The sequence below is a fragment of the Symphalangus syndactylus genome, chromosome 10 (assembly GCF_028878055.3).
Source record: "Symphalangus syndactylus isolate Jambi chromosome 10, NHGRI_mSymSyn1-v2.1_pri, whole genome shotgun sequence".
Taxonomy (NCBI): domain Eukaryota; kingdom Metazoa; phylum Chordata; class Mammalia; order Primates; family Hylobatidae; genus Symphalangus; species Symphalangus syndactylus.
This window is the reverse complement of record NC_072432.2, coordinates 55,373,394-55,390,255: the sequence shown is the minus strand read 5'-3', so window position 1 is coordinate 55,390,255 and position 16,862 is coordinate 55,373,394. Positions and strand designations below refer to the sequence as shown.

Below are 16,862 nucleotides of genomic sequence, written 5' to 3'. Positions count from 1 at the left end.
TATGTAGAACAATATCTGAACTCTGCCTGACAGAACCCTGCACTGATGTGGCCCCTGTCCCCCACTCTGGCCTTGCACTCACATGGACCAGCCACGCTGGCCATCTTTCTGCTCCTTGAACACAGCATCCTCGTTCCTGCTTTTGCTTTGACTCCTCCCTCTGGATGCTCTTCTTCTACCCTCCTCTCCTTCAGGTCTCAGCACTAATGCCACCTCCTCAGCAAGGTCTTCTCTGACCACACTTTGTAAAGATGCCCCACCTTGGCCCTCTATGTGATGTGACTCTGTTTAATTCTTTATATCCTTCTCTCTCTGAATACATTTGTTTGTTCATTTGCTCACATGTTCATTTGCTGTCTCTCCTACTGTAATATACAAGTTATGAGGACAGGGACCTTGTCTGTCTTGTTCTCCTGTGCCTGGAACAATGCTTAACACATGTGTTCGCTGACTGAAAGGATAAATGTGCATTTGGACACTGGAAGAGGCATTAGAGCAGGGGTCTGCAACCCCCAGGCTACGGACTGGTATGAGAATCTAATGATGAATGTTATTTATTTGAATCATCTTAAAACCATCCCCCCACCCCGCCATCTATGGAAAAATTGCCTTCCATGAAAACTGGTCCCTAGTGCCATAAAGGCTGAGGACTACTGCATTACAGCACAGCAGTAAGAAGGTGACTTCTGGAGTCCAGATGCTTACATTTAAACCCCTTTTCTGTCACATAAAACTGTCACATAAATCCGAATGTCCTTGGATAGGTTATATAACCACTTTTCTGTTTTCTCGCCTATCAAATGAGGAAAATAATAGTACCTACTTTGTAGGGGCATTATCAATGACTTTTTTTTTTTTTGAGACGGAGTCTTGCTCTGTCACCCAGGCTGGAGTGCAGTGGCACAATCTCAACTCACTGCAACCTCTGCCTCCCAGGTTGAAGTGATTCTCATGTCTCAGCCTCCCAAGCAGCTGGGACTACAGGCACACGCCACCATGCCTGGCTAATTTTTTTTTTTTTTTTTTTTTTTTTTTTGAGACAGTTTCAGTCTTGTTCCCCAGGCTGGAGTGCAATGGCCCAATGGCTCATGCCTGTAATCCCAGCACTTTGTTATTTTATTTTTTTGAGATGCAGTCTCGCTCTGTCACCAGGCTGAAGTGCAGTGGCACGATCTCAGCTTACTGCAACCTCCGCCTCCCAGGTTCAAGCGATTCTTCTGCCTCAGCCTCCCAAGTAGCTGGGACTACAGGTGCACGCCACCACGCCTGGCTAATTTTTGTATTTTTAGTAGACACGGGGTTTCACCATGTTGGCCAGGATGGTCTCAATCTCTTGACCTCATAATCCGCCCACCTCGGCCTCCTGAAGTACTGGGATTATAGGCGTGAGCCACCGCGCCTGGCCCAACCCCAGCACTTTGGAAGGCCAAGGCAGGTGGATCGCTTGAGGCCAGGAGTTTGAGACCAGCCTGGCCAACATGGTGAAACCTTATCTTTACTAAAAATGCAAAAACAAGCTGGGTCTGGTGGCGTGCACCTGTAATCCCCAGCTACTTGGGTGGCTTAGGCATGAGAATCTCTTGAACCTGGGAGGCGGAGGTTGCAGTGAGTCAAGATCACACCACTGCACTCCAGCATGTGCAACAGAGTGGGACTCCATCTCAAAAAAGATAAAGAAGAAAAAGAAAATATTTAAGTAATAATGGCTGAGAATTTTCCAAATTAATGACAAACACCAAACCACAGCTCCAGGAAACTCAGAAAACTCCAAGCAGGATACATACCAAAAAACCCTACACTTAGGGTTTATACCATGCCTGGCTAATACTTAGGTATTATCATATTCAAACTGCAGAAAATCAAAGACAAAGAGAAAATCTTGAAAGAAGCCAGAATGGAAAAAATCCCTCCTTACTTATAAAGGAGTGAGGAGAAGAATTATACCAGGTTTCTCTTCAGAAACCATGCAAGCAAGAAGAGAGTGAAATAAAATATTTAAGTGTTGAAAGAGAAAAATCCACCCACCTAGAATTCTGTACTCAGCAAAATTACTCTTCGAAAATGAAGTAGAAATAAAGACTTTCTCAAGCTGGGTGTGGTGCTATGTGCCTATAGTCCTAGCTACTAGGGAGGCTGAGGTGGGAGGGGCGCTTAAGCCCAGGAGTTCAAGGCTGCAGTGAGCCATGACTGCTCCACTGCACTCCAGCCTGAGTGACAGAGTGAGACCCTGTCTCTAAAAAAAATAAAAATAAAAAGACATTCTCAGACAAACCAAAACCGAGGGAATGTGTCACCAGTATACTTGCCTTGCAAAAAATGGTAAAAGGAGTTCTTCAGAGAGAAGAAAAATTATATCAGAAACCTGGATCTACATAAGTGAAGGTAAAATAGAAACTTTTATTATTCTTATTCTTAATCTAACACATAACAATTTGTTCAAAATAAGAATAGTAACAATTTGTTTAGTGATTATAGCTTATGGATACGTAAAATGAATGACAACAGTGTCATAAAAGACAGGAGGGAGAAATTGGGAATACACTGTTAGAAGGTCCTTGCGCTACTGCAGGTACTATTATGAAGTGGTATAGTGTTATGTGAAAGTGAGTTTAGATTAGCTGTAAATGTATATAGCAAATTCTAGGGCAATCCATAAAAATTTTTTAAAAAGAAGTATAATTGATATGTTAAGAGAGGAGAGGAAAAATAGACTTATACAAAATGGTCCATTAAAACCACATAAAAATAGAAAAAGAGTAGAATACACAAATAAAAAGTAAGAAAAAGAGCAGCAAATGGAAAACAGAAACTTGGTAGATATTGATCCAACTATGTCAATAATTGGTAACTTGGTAGATATTAGTCCAACTATATCAATAATTGGTAACTTGGTAGATATTAGTCCAACTATATCAATAATTAAGTGTGAATGGTCTAAATATACCAATTAAAAGACAGACTGTCAGAGAGGATTAAAAAAAAAAAAAGACTCAACTCTATGTTGTTTAGAAATCATGCTGTAGGACAGCACATAAGAATATCCAATGGGTGGCCTGAATCAGGAGAGTGGGGTTTCAGTCTGTCTATCCACAAATTAGCTGTGTGAACTTCGAGAGGTCACTGGTATTCTGTTTACTCCTTTGTAAAATATGAGAATTTAAACTAAATCCCTTTAGTTCTCTTCCAGCTCTCAATCCAATGCCTCATTACCATGACTTGATGAGGAAATATGAGCCATGAGGGAGTGGGCTGAAGCATCTAGTAGGTGCTTTTGGTTGGACTGGGTCTCTGAGAGACCCAGATGTAGCCAGCAGGAGCAGATGCATGAGCGTGACAGCACAAATCCAAATCCTGGCTCTTACTTGTGAAAACTTAACTCTTGGAGAACAGCAATCTCTCACCTGGGTCCATCTTTGACTTGGAGCAAATTATAAGGAAGTTGCAAGCAGTCTTTAGGTTGATTTCATCCTACTGGCAAGGAAGGAGGATAGACCATAGAGGAACTCAGGGGATCTTTGCTGAATACAAGGGTTCAGGTTCAGAGGGGACAGAGGATTTTATAGCTCCTTATCAGGCATTCCTGCCCCATCATCATTTTTTTGTGTGTGTGTGTGTGTGAGATGGAGTCTCACTCTGTCGCCCAGGCTGGAGAGCAGTGGTGTGATCTCGTCTCACTGCAACCTCTGCCTCCTGAATTCAAGTGATTCTCCTGTCTCAGCCTCCCAAGTAGCTGGGACTACAGGCATGCACCACCATGCCCGGCTGATTTTCGTATTTTTAGTAGAGATGGGGTTTTGCCATGTTGGCCAGGCTGCTCTTGAACTCCTGATCTCAGGTGATCCACTGGCCTCGGGCTCCCAAAGTGCTGGGATTACAGGTACGAGCCACCACGCCCAGCCCATCATCATTTTTTTAGACTAAAAGTATCTCCGCCTTTCCTACTATTGCCCCTCAGCCCCATACATAAATCTTCTATAGAAGAAAAAGAAAAGGAGTTTAAAATGTTTAAGTCTCAACTTTAAGAACACTATTCTTAATGCTCAAGGTCTTGTTTGTAGCATCCAGCAAAAGCCCTGCTGATCCCAAACAGAGACAGCTATGGCATGACTTGTCCATTTTGGCCAACGGCGTGACCATTCTGGTGAAGGAGAGGAGAGAATCTTTGAAACTATCTTTAAAAACCCAAGGATTATCAAAAGGAAACTAAATCAATGACTGTATTAAGTCAGGGTTGTAAGTCACCATCCTACACTGGCAGATCACAGCATTTTTTCACTTCCCCAGGTTGTTCTCCTTATAGGGTTAAGTGGTTTAAATAAATTGTTCTAGACACTGACTAGTTCTAGTTCTGTTCTAGTTCTCTCCCACTGACACAGTTCTGCATGTTATAGAAACTGGCCCTAATCTGATCTTACAGAGGTACCTTCCACCTAGGTCTAAAGTGACATTGTTATAAAACCCCAGGTCCATGAAACACTGAAATTTCCACTGGGAAACTTTGGGGATTCTACTATCCTACTAGACAGAAAGGCTCCATGAAGGCGAGGCTTGTGACTCTTTGCTCATTGTTATTCTCACTGTGCCTTCTCAGTGCCTGCCACACAGTAGGTGCTCAATAAGTATTTGTTGAATGAATTTTAAAAATCCACTACAAATATGGGCCTTGAAAAAGTATGCATAGTTCAAATTTGATGGTTTCTAAAACTACATTTTAAAGCTGTTTATTTATTTTTTATTTACCTAACAATCATTAATTGTTTTCTATATGACAGACATTAGCATACAGAAACCAATTAAACAGTGTATCAATTCTCATAAAAGAGAAGGGGAGAACAATATTCACCAAGCGCTACTATAAGCTTGGTACTTTTTATTCATTATTTTATCTTCCCAGCAACTCTGTGAGGCAAATATTATTATCCTCCCCTTGCAGATAAAGGAACTGATACTTGCAGAAAGGCTCACATCTAGCAAATGGCAGGGCCAAGAATTTATTCTAGGGCCTGAGTACGTCCATCTACAGTGTACTTTCTCCCTAAAATAAATTTAAAATCACAGTCTAATATTCTGTTATGTGGTGTTTTGTTAAGAAAACTTAGGTTTTCAAATTTTGAGTTATAAACAAATAGTTTCATGAAAAAAAAGAAATAATCAGAGTTTTAGGCTTCAGCTACAAGTTATTTATCTTCCAAAAAAAGTCCAATAATAGAAATGTTTTATAACTACATGAGTGTGTCATTGGAGGCTATAAAGAAAGGATTGCTTGAACACAAGAAATGAAAATTATCAAGTTAGGTCCTCGACGTCATCTAAGACCTAGGTCAATTATTATTTTGAAAGCACAACACTGAAATAAGATGGCTGAAGTCAAAATAAAGTGCAGCATAGTTCACACTGCCAGTGCTGAACAAATGAACATGGAAACAGGAAGCTGCCGACTGCTCCCTTATGCTTAATAGCTTATTTTCTAGGACTTCAGTACTAATGCCTGACTGTGTTTCAATTACAAGCAGTATATATACACACCACCAATTGTGTTCCCTAATTGACCTATTGTGTTATATCCTATTTACCTTATGAAAAGTCAAACTGTATGAGAGACACCTAAAATAAGGAAATGAATTCTGAGCTACAAGAGCACTTAGAGAAATATTCCGCATCAGGTTGTCTCGTAGGAGTGGGAGGCCCATGGCAGAGGTGGCCACACAAGCTGTGTGTCTGAGGGCCGCAGGGAAGCTCCTGGGTCACCCGTTTCCCTGGACTCTAGAGCACTTTTCGCAACCACTATTCCTTCCCAATGTGTGAAAATGCAGGGGGCCCGGAATCATCTACACTCATATGTGGGCAGAAATTTTGAAAACAAGTTGTTCTCACTCAGATTAGGAACTGGGAAAACAGAGATCCGTGACCAAACCAAAAGTACCCAAGGAAAGTACCCAAGGAGGTGGGGAATGGTCTAAGACTGGAATAGTCTTAAAGAATACGGCCCAATCCTAGTGCAGTGATGACCGTCTCTTACATTTTTATAGCTTCTTAGAGTTTTCACTGATTTTATAACAACCCTGAGAGTGAAGTTTTGTTCTTATTTTTACAGATAAAGAAACTGAAGTTGAGGAAGTGGTTCACAGCTAGCACCCATCAGAGTAAAATCCCTGCGTCTTCAAACTTCAGATGGAATAGTCTTTCCACCATGACCTCGCAGGGCTACCTTGAGACTAGGTTTTGTAAGAGCAATGACTTGGAGTCAGGCTGGCCTGCATTTGCCTAGCCCTGAATGTACTGATTTTAGGCATATGATTTGGGCAGGTTCTTTAACCTCACTGAACCTCATTCTCCTCATCTGTAAAATGGAGACACATGTAACATCTAGCTCAAAGGGCTACTGTGTGGATCAAATACTACAGGCATACCAGTGTGCTTATCACAGAACTTGGCCCTGGTTAGGGCTGGACAAATGTTGAGGCTTTCAGGGTATGTTCACAGCATGGGCTCTGGATAGAGGAGTCTCCTTTCCCCTCAGTAGTTCAGCATGCCTTAGGGCACACAACCCCCCCAGGGGACATTTTACTGTCTCTACAAGCTACAAAGAGATAAAAACTTGGGACAGACTGGGTGTGCTTGGGGCCTGAACACTGAGTCTAGGACGGGGGTGGAGGGTGTCAGCCCATCTTTCCCCTCCTCCCATACTGCCATCTGCACTGGGTCTCCCAACACAGAGAGGACCCTCCATCCTCACCTGGAAAGCCATGGAGTTGGCGACAGCCAGAAATATCCTCAGAGGCAGCTTGGCCCTGTAGGACCTGTGGCTCCACAAGCGATGGGCACCAGCTGTCACACCCAGAGCGGCCAGGAGGAAGCAGAAGTAGGCTGCAAGACACAAGCAGGGAAAACGTCAACAATGGTCCCTGAGCTTTCAAACATCCCCCATGCTTTTTCTCTCCTGAACAGGGACACACGTGAAATGGTGTCAGGGGGGAAATCTGCAACATGAAGAATCAGTAACTTGAGAGGAGGCAGCCTTTTTATTGATTTGTAGCATCCCAGTACCATGCATCAGCAGAGAACTTTCTTCAGCAAACTTTGACCTTTGGATATATTTCCCTACAGCAAATCTTTTATTTGCTAATGTTTCTTGCCAGTCTTGATGCAAAGTCACAACCATGTCAATGTACATTCACAATTCAATTCCACACGTACACTCTCAGCAGGGTGGAGATTGAGCTCTACATCACCTCTTAATTGGCACCCATGACAGGGTGAGTGTTATGTGAAGAGCATATTTCCAAGTGGCAGTGCCCATTATTGGTGTCAATAAACATATTTAAAGAGAGCACAATATTACATCTTCCAGAAGTATTTTGACTGATCTTGATCTCAATCTATATTTATTTGGTTCTAAAAACAAGATTTACCCTTAACTCTAAGAATAAGCGGTCCCTGAATACATGTGGTTTTCATGAACATGACAAATCATTCCTTACTTGAAAGGTTAAAAGCAAAAAAACAAACAACAATCTGCCCACAAATCACAGAAAGCAGCAGTAAATAAAAAGCTCTGGCCTCCTTTGTTATTGTAATTTAACCTTGGTCATGAGTCCATGAAATGGACAGTCATTTTCCTTGTCATCCCTGGCCTTCTTATCTCTATTAACTTTTTTTTTTCCAACTATCAAGTAGTCAGGGAACAAGTAAAATCTAGAATGGAAAAATTCAATGTGATTCTATTTTGCCAGTAGGCTAGACCTTGGGTGCAATAAAATTAATTCCAAGACTCCATGAAAAACATTGGCTAAAAAAGGATCACTCTAATCCACATTTCCCAGTCAGGCCTTTACCACAGACATTGTCCTGTCCTTTTGGGAATCTCCAATAATTTAGGGATCACTTGCATGGTTGTCTATCTATCCCTATGGCACCGACAATGGTTCACAGCAGCGCCTGTACTGTGCAGTAGTGGCTGTCGGTTTCCCACGGTCCTTCTTCTAACAACTGGAATTTGGCCACGTGACCTGGCCCTGGCCTAGTATAGTGCCCTGTCTTCCTGCACATAAGAATAAACACCTGAGCCAATCCTTTTCCCTCTTCTGGCTCCAAGCCTAAGCTGGGGTTTACCAGAGATTCCATATTACCAAGCTGAGAAAACCTGATTACAATAGCAAATCTTGAGGCCAAGAAAGTGAGCCATGAAGACAATGAAGATGCCCACAAGAGCTAAACCTGCCTTGAGTCACTGGCTGCTGACCTAGGAGCTCTGTCATTCTTCTTTTGATCCTGGGAGCCTCCACAGTATGTCCTAGTTACCAGAGCCAACAGACTTCATTTTCTTGCTTAATCTAGCTTGCACTGGATTTCTGACGCTTAAATTCCGCTGAAGCTCTTGGGAGGAAACCAACCCTCTGGTCATGACCCAAATGAGGAAAAACCACAAAAACCCTGGGCTGAATGTGAGGATTCATGGGCTGTCCCATTAACAGGATTCAGTTTTCCTATTTTGACAGTGCTAATTCTCTGTTCTTAATTTCTCTTCTATGATCTTTGTGGAGACTCATATTCAAACAAGTGTTCAGATGGATGCTTACTAGCTGCCTCTGAGGTAATGAAATATTCAGACACAGAACTGGTGACTTTGAGGAGATAAAAGGAGTAATGGGTAATGCCAAATACTTTACCAAGTAGCTCATACCTCATAGAGAAAGGTGCTAAATCAAGAGAAACCAGAATCACAAGATGACAGAATTGTAAGCAACAAACAAGTATGGCAATCTTGATGCAAACAAGAGTCATTGATTCTGGTTAGCTCAAGCCAAAAACAAAAACAAAAGCAGGAATTAAAAAATACACGGAGCAGCCTAGAGAACTCACGGATGGTCCTGCCAGACAGGCTACTATGCCACCTCCAAGACGGTCCATGTGCTCCCCACCTTCTGGCATGCATGGCCTTGTATAGTCTCTTCCCTATTAGTAACTTGCTTCTAACCAGGAATAGCAATATTGAGGGAATATCAGTTCCATGATTAGTTTACAAAAGATTGTGACTTCTGTTTTGCTAGCAGATTCTCTCTTGAGCTGGCTTTGATAAAGCAAGCTGCCATGTTGGGGAGGCCCATGTGGCAAAGAATTGAGGATTCCTCCAGCCAACAGCCAGTAAGGAAATGAGGCCCCCAGTCCAACAAACAGCCCTCAAGGAACCAAATCCTACCAACAACTACATGAGTGAGCTTGGAAGCAGATCCTTCCTCACTCGAGCCTTCAGGCAAGATTGTAACCCTGACCAACACACTGCAGCCTCGTGGGAGATCTTGGGGCAGAGGATCCAGCTAAGTTGTATCTGGACTCCTGTCCCACAAAAACTGTAATAAAATAAATATGTTTTGTTTTACACTGCTAAATTTGGGAGTAATTTGTTATGCAACAATAGATAACTTGAATACAAAACATAAGCAGGAACCTTTCATTCATGGAAGGAAGGTACATCTTAAATCCTGATTGCAGAATAGTTTACCATCTATAGGGAAAGTAAACAGGCTGGTGTTGCATGGGGTAGGGGGTGGAGGCACAGGGAAGAAGGGAGTGACTGCTAATGGGTTCCATGAATAAGAATGTTTTAAAATTTATTTTAGGGACAGTTGCACAATTCTGCAAATATACTAAAAACAAATGACTTGTATACATTAAATGGTGAGTTGTACAGTATGAGTTATAGCTCAAAAATCCATTATTTAAAGAAACAATTACTGAATTCCCATTGGATTTTGTTATTATATATACTTTCTTACTATAAAATAAAATAGACCCACCTGAAACAGAACAAAGCAATCAAAAACCAACCATTGGCCTAGGATGCTCCCATGAGCATCACCACCCCTGGATACTTGCCACCACCAGACATGTGTCATAACTTGGACCCTTGAATCTTCCACAGAAGCCAAGAAGAGCCTCTGTTTGACCCTACACCTATGCCTGAAGCTATCAAGACTACCCAGGATTCCAAGGCAGAAGTACCTTGTTGCCCATGCTTGGACCACAAGCCCAAGCTCTAGCAGCCAGGGATGGGAAGAGGCAGAGTTCAGAGCTCCTTTGGCTTCTGTGTGGAAGGCACAACCTCCTATCTGTCCTGATTTCCCTGTTTGGTACTCTGTTTTGATGATTGTAGTGACCCCCTCCTGACTATATGACAGAGAACAGTCCTAGAGGGATGCTAAAAAGCAAAAAGTAAAACTCCCTTAATCCTGGACCTGATCAGAGAAAGAGATGGACAGCCCCCTTCAAGAACCATCCCTGAGTGCTCGACAGAAGGAAGCACTTGGCAGAGCTCTCTAACCTTCGCTTGTAATCTGTATCTCTATAGCATCAGAGTGAACATTAATAAATAATAATAATAATAGCTACCATTGACGGAGAGCTTTCTATGTGCCAGGCCCTCTTTAAGTACTTTATACATAGTAACTCATTTAATACTCACCACAAGTGTAGGGGGTAGGTACCATTATGATCTCCATCTTATAGATGAAGAAAACTTGACAGTGATAGAGCCAGGATACAATCTAAGGCAGGAAGAGCCCACATCTAAATGCCCCTGCTGATTGCCTGTGCCCTGGAAGCAGAGTTCATCCTAGCAGGAGGAACTTGAATGAATCACGTCCTTTTAGCCAGCTCAAAACAAAAGCTGAAAGTCAAAACTCTGGTTTTCCTTTCTGCCCTTCCAAGTTTACTCCCTTGCCTGTAATACCTACACCATCATTCTGCATCCCATTCAGCCTCGGCTTGTCATAAACATGAGTGCCAGGAGAGCCAAGACTTTATGAGACAGTTTCATTGAGCTGCTATTATGTACCAGCCACTGAGCTCAGAACTGGGAGTTTAACAGGAGTTTGAAAAGTAAGTTACTTGCTATATAATGACAAAGTATGGAAAGTGCTACAGAGCAAAGGAACAGAATAATATAAGAGAGATCAAAAAGTGGATAATTTAGTTTGGGAGACCAAAAAAGGCTTTGCAGAAGAAGCAAGAATTTAGGCTAACACTTAAAAGATAAGAAGTCAACTGAGCAAAGTTCAGAGGAGGCAAGATCAGGCAGAGGGACTCACAGATGCAAAGCCCTGAGGTTGGAAAAGAGGATCCGTGGATGGAAGGAAACATTAAACATAAACTTATCATTTGTTCCAGCAATTCCACTTCTAGATGTTTACCCAAAAGAATTGAGAGCAGTGATAGGACTCAAACAGATACTTATATATCCATGTTCATAGCAGTATTATTCACAATAGCCAGAAGGCAGAAATAATCCAAGTGTTCATCAACAGGTGAGGAACATCCCTGCCTAACAGAAAGCGAGAAGGGAGTGGAGACTCACCGACGGCCTGCCCTGGGCTGTCACTTTACCAATGTACCTAATTTTCCTGTTTTACTCCTATGAGGTAGATATCATAATTTCCATTTTACAGATTTGCAAAACTGAGACCCAGAGACATTAAATAAATGCCTTGGGACCTCCAAGTGATAAAGCCAGAGCTCCAACTCCAGATCAGTCCAACCCCAAGCCCTTTCAGGCAAGTGCAGTGGTTCTCCACCCTGGCTGTGCATTACAGTCACCTGAGATCTTAAACATCTGACTGCATCAGAAATGGGGGCCAGACAGCAGGCATCTCTCTCTCGGCAGATGACTCTGATGCAAAACCAGGGCTGAGAAACTCCTGCCTCATAAGGTACACCCTCTCTTAGACACCACGCGGCCCCATCCTCTCGATTTAAAACAGAGAGAAGAGATCCAGAGAGCACTGCTCTCTGCAACCCACCACCAGATGCTGACTCTCCACGGGGCCTCAGTAAATGCAAAGTGACCCTCGGATCAGGAGACAATGTCATCCTTTCATGTGAACTCAGAGTCCTGTTCACACTCCACCCACCCCACCTCCCCACCAGCTCCCTTTGATGGTGAGAGCTGCCCCCTAGACTCTCAGCTGCAGAGTCTTTGATATCCGGGTGCTGGGCTGTGGCTCAGGGTGTGCAATGGGGAGCTATTTTTCCCCAGAGAACTGCGGAGAGGAGGGGGAAGCCAACAGACGGTGAAGGCTTCTTGGGAGAGGGTGACCCCTGGGGTGAGGAGGGGGAACATGAAAGAAGGCACTGTACTTTGATGTCTGCTTTTCCCGTCAGCTCAAGTGTTTCGAAAGTCAGTTCTGGGCTCTGGCCAATTAGTGACTGTTTCTCCTCTCTAGTACTTCCCAGGTTCTGAAGATAGATAGGGAAAGGCCTACAGCCCCATTGATGGAGAGGGAGAGAGGGAGGGAGGGAGAGAGAGAGAGAGAAGGAGAGAGGGAGAGAGAAAATGAGAGAGAGAAAACAAGACAAAGAGAGAAAACGAGGCAGAGAGAGAGAGAAGCACATACATGTAGTGCTCAGCAATACAGCATCATGGCTAAAACGGCCCTGGGATTGAATCCCTGTTAAATCACTTATCACTGTGACAATTTCTTTAAAGCTTGGTTTCTTCATGTGTAAAGTAGGGAAAATAGTACCTGCCTCCTGGGTTTGTTGTAAAGATTAAAAGAGGTACTGCATGCAAAATTGGAACCGTGCCTGGCAAGCAGTAAGCACTGGCACATATTATTGCCCCATGCATGAATGCCATGCTCTGTTTCTGAAAAGATCCCCTCCCTGACAACCCCCTCTAAAGACACCCACACTTCATCACTATAAACTTGTGGTTCTGATGAGGAGGCAGAGATTTCGCCTCCCCTCCCCACTCTGACCCCCTGCATTTGGCAATGTTTTGAGACATTATTGGGTGTTGCAACCCAAAACTTGAAGGGTGTTACTGGCATCTAGTGGGTGGAGCCAGGTATACTGCTCAGCATCCCACATTGCACGGAAGCTGCCTATGTACAGAATATCCAGGACGGCGCAGTGGCTCATGCCTGTAATCCCAGCACTTTGGAAGGCCAAGGCGGGTGGATTACCTGAGCTCAGGAATTTGAGACCAGCCTGGATGACAAGGCAAAACACTGTATCCACAAAAAATTAGCCAAGCGTGGTAGCATGCGCCTGTAGTTCCAGCTACTTGTGGGGCTTAGGTAGGAAGATCACTTGAGCCCAGGAGGTGGAGGCTGCAGGGAGCCAGGATCTCATCACTGTTCTGCAGCCTGAGTGATAAAGTAAGACCTTGTCTTAAAAAAAAAAAAAAAAAAAAAAATCCAGCCCTAAATGTCAAACAGGTCAACAGAGACAAGGTAGAGAATCTCTAAATTCTTAGGAAAGCTCTTCTTGAAACCAAGCCTTGTTCATTCTCTGGGTTTGAGTGCACCTGTCCTTGCTTCTTCACACCTCTCTAGTTTCATGGGGAGCTGTAGGAGCAGGAGTAATTTTTTTTCTGATATTATTTCATAAATAAGCTGGAAACAAAGGACTATGGTGTGAGATCAATAGCATCACTGATTCTCACACTTTCATGTGCCCTATAATAATAAGAGCTACCATTGACTGAGAGCTTTCTATGTGCCAGGCCCTCTTTAAGCACTTTATACACAGTAACTCATTTAATACTCACCACAAGTGCAGGGGGTAGGTACCATTATGATCTCCACCTTATAGATGAAGAAAATTTGACAGTGATAGAGCCAGGATACAATGTAAGGCAGGGGATCTTAGTAAAGTGCAGATGCAGGACCCCAGCCCAAGAGATTCTGAGTCAATAGGTCTGGGGAGGGACCAACTAACATATATACATATATATTCTTTTTTTAATTTTTTGAGATGAAGTCTCGCTCTGTCGCCCAGGCTCCACCCAGGCTGGAGTGCGATGGCACGATCTTGGCTTATTGCAACCTCTGCCTCCCAGGTTCAAGCCATTCTCTTGCCCCAGCCTCCTGAGTAGCTGGGATTACAGGCGTGTGCCATCGCGCCTGGCTGATTTTTGTATTTTTAGTAGAGACTGGGTTTCACCATGTTGGCCAGGCTGGTCTCGAACTCCTGACCTTGTGGGCTGCCCGCCTTGGCCTCCAAAAGTGCTGGGATTATAGGCGTGAGCCACCGTGCCTGGCCTCAACTTGTATTTCTAATGAGTTTGTGGCAGGTGCTGATGCTGCTGGCCCAGAGTCCCTGAGTGTTTCTCTGACCAGCCAGATCAGACAGACAGAGAGAGAGAATGAATGTGTGTGTATGTGTGTGCATGCGCACGTGTGTGTGTCTGATAAAGGGCTGCCAGTGACAGGGCAAGGACCTCTACGGCTACTTATCTCATGGAATAGCACCACAAAGAACCTCAGTTAAATCTTACATCTTCCCTTGAAAAGTTTGGGTATACAAGGTTCAAGATTTAGAGGTGATTTCCACGTAGGTACTATTTCAACAATTCTTTCAAAATCAGAACATTTTCAAGGGTGTTGGAGACTGCAAGCTGAGAAGCAAAGGGTTTCTTCTTACTAGTAAAACCTTCTAAATTCTATTATACTTACAATAACCGGCAGCTCCTCTCTGCCATCTACCTCCCTCCACTAAGCCACCGTCTATTGTGCTGCATATGAGCTGCAGAAAGATATGTTCTCTCATCCCACAGCATGAATCTTTAAGCAACTGCCCATATCTAGGAAGATTAAATGACAAGGGAATAGAACAGGAGAGAGAGAGGATATATTTCATGCCTTTTATACATACTGCTTATTTTCCTCAAGTGTCCTTCCTGCCTTGGGTTAGGTCCATTTACACGGTTGTAACATACTGGGCAACTGCTACTTTTCCTGGTTGATTTACAGCTTATATAGCAATAAGCATGAAAGTCATAGGAGATCACTAAGAAACACAAAATTATAGCATACGTTGTTACTACTCTGCTACTGCACCACACATTTTGTAATTCAAACAAAAAAGAAGGCAAGATTTTGGATCGTTCCAGGACTTCATTCAGTATATACATGGCTCACTTCAGACAGGCACTCCTGTTAGATGCTCTGTTGCCCTCTGTGTTGACCAATACAACAATCATCACGTTGTTATTAAATAAGGAATTATTGGTCCAGTGCTATCTGCCCTTACTGAAACATCATCTCCAGGAGGGCAGGGATTGTGTCTGTCTGTCTTTCCATGTATTCTCAGCTGGCATGTGTGCAACTAACTCAACCAGAGAAAAACACTCAACCATGTTGATTGGTCTCACTTTAAAACCATGACCACTAACCTCAATTGGGCTTTAATATTACCCAGCAACCATATTATATTTCCCTGATCCATATGCGGTCCCTTTCTCCTAGACACTGACCTCATACCTGCTCTGATCACCTCACCCCTGACACCTCCCTGCCCTACTCACCTGATAACTTTGCTTCTGATTTCAGTAAGAGTATCAGAACTTCCCCAGGCTCTGCCACCTCTACCTACCATCCAGCATCTGAGCCTGGGTACTCTATGATCGCTACATGACTGCACGTGCCCAAGCCACTCTCTCTTTAAGTCTGGCCCTTCCCTTGTGCATGATATCCACTCATCCTACTCATACATTACTCAGAAATTCCTGTCTGTATCATCAACACCGCCCCATATACTTACATTATTTCCACAGCCTACAGCCATGCTGTTACTTCTCTTATGTTAAAAAGCAAAATTTAAAAACCTCTCTTGACCCCACTTCCCCACCTGGATCCTATTCCGTTTCCCTATTCCCCTTTACAGTGAAACTTACTGAATATTGTCTCTAATCACTGGTTGCAGTTCTCTTTCCATTCTCTCTTAAACCCACTCATTCAGGTTTTGATCTTTCTTCCCTCATAGCTGCCCCCAATCAAAACTGCTCTTATCCAGGTCCAGACAAGACAGGTGTAGTCCCTTTACTTGTGGGCAGTCTCTAGGTAAACACTGAACAAATCATTACTGGGTGACAGGGACTCTGAAGGAGAGACCCAGGTACTACAGGAGCACCTGAAGCATGAGCTCATGAAAGAGGGACTGCTGTGAACAAGGCATGGAGACGTGAAGGCTGTGTGTGTTCAAGCAGGAGCAAGTGCTTTGGTTTGGCTCCGGGGCGGGGGGCTGTGGGGGTAAAATGAAGGGAGTAAAACAGGCAAGAAGCCAGGTCTGGAAGGGACTCATATAGGTTGAGCATCCCTAATCTGAAAATCTGACATGTCCTAAAATTTGAAATTTTCTGAGCACCCACATAATGCTCAAAGGAAATGCTCACTGGAGCATTTTGGATTTCAGATTTTTGAATTAGGGATGTTCAACCAGTAAGTATATGGCAAATATTCCAAAATCTGAAAAAATATAAAATCTAAAACACTTCTGAACCTAAGCAGTTTGGATAAGGGATACTCAACCTGTATATAGCTAGAGAGATAGAACTGATCTTGAGAACAATAGGATACCATAAAGAATTTCATGTGAGGCTAGGCGCAGTGGCTCACACCTGTTATCCCAGCACTTTGGGAGGCTAAGACAGGGAGATCTCTTGAGGTCAGGAGTTCGAGACCAGCCTGGCCAACATGATGAAACCCCGCCTCTACTAAAAATGCAAAAATTAGCCGGGTGTGGTGGCATACGCCTGTAATCCCAGCTACTTGGGAAGCTGAGGCACGAGAATTGCTTGAACCCAGGAGGCAGAGGTTGCAGTGCACTAAGATCACGCCACTGTACTGCAGCCCAGTGACAGAGCGAGACTCCGTCTGAAAAAAAAAAAAAAAAAAAATCATGTGATCAGATTTAGAACGATAGATCTGAAGGCTGTGGAAGATGGGTGATAATGAGCGGAAATGGAAGACGTTGGGCTGAGTATTCTCCATGCACCCCTGGCAGACGCACACCCTCCCTTCTCATGCTGCTCTGTGCCCCAGGAGGCCGGCCTGTGCTGAACCGATGAGCTTCCTCTGGCTTCT

General features: G+C 43.6%; 1 protein-coding gene across 1 annotated transcript in view; it reads right to left on the bottom strand.

Moving 5' to 3' along the window:
- The window catches only part of SCD5 (stearoyl-CoA desaturase 5), a 164,532-nt gene that overhangs the window by 70,028 nt on the left and 77,642 nt on the right, over positions 1-16,862 (bottom strand). Inside the window, exon 2 of the mRNA XM_055297170.2 lies at positions 6,737-6,867. Within this exon, the coding sequence (XP_055153145.1) occupies positions 6,737-6,867 (131 nt within the window). The remainder of the gene's footprint in view (positions 1-6,736; positions 6,868-16,862) is intronic.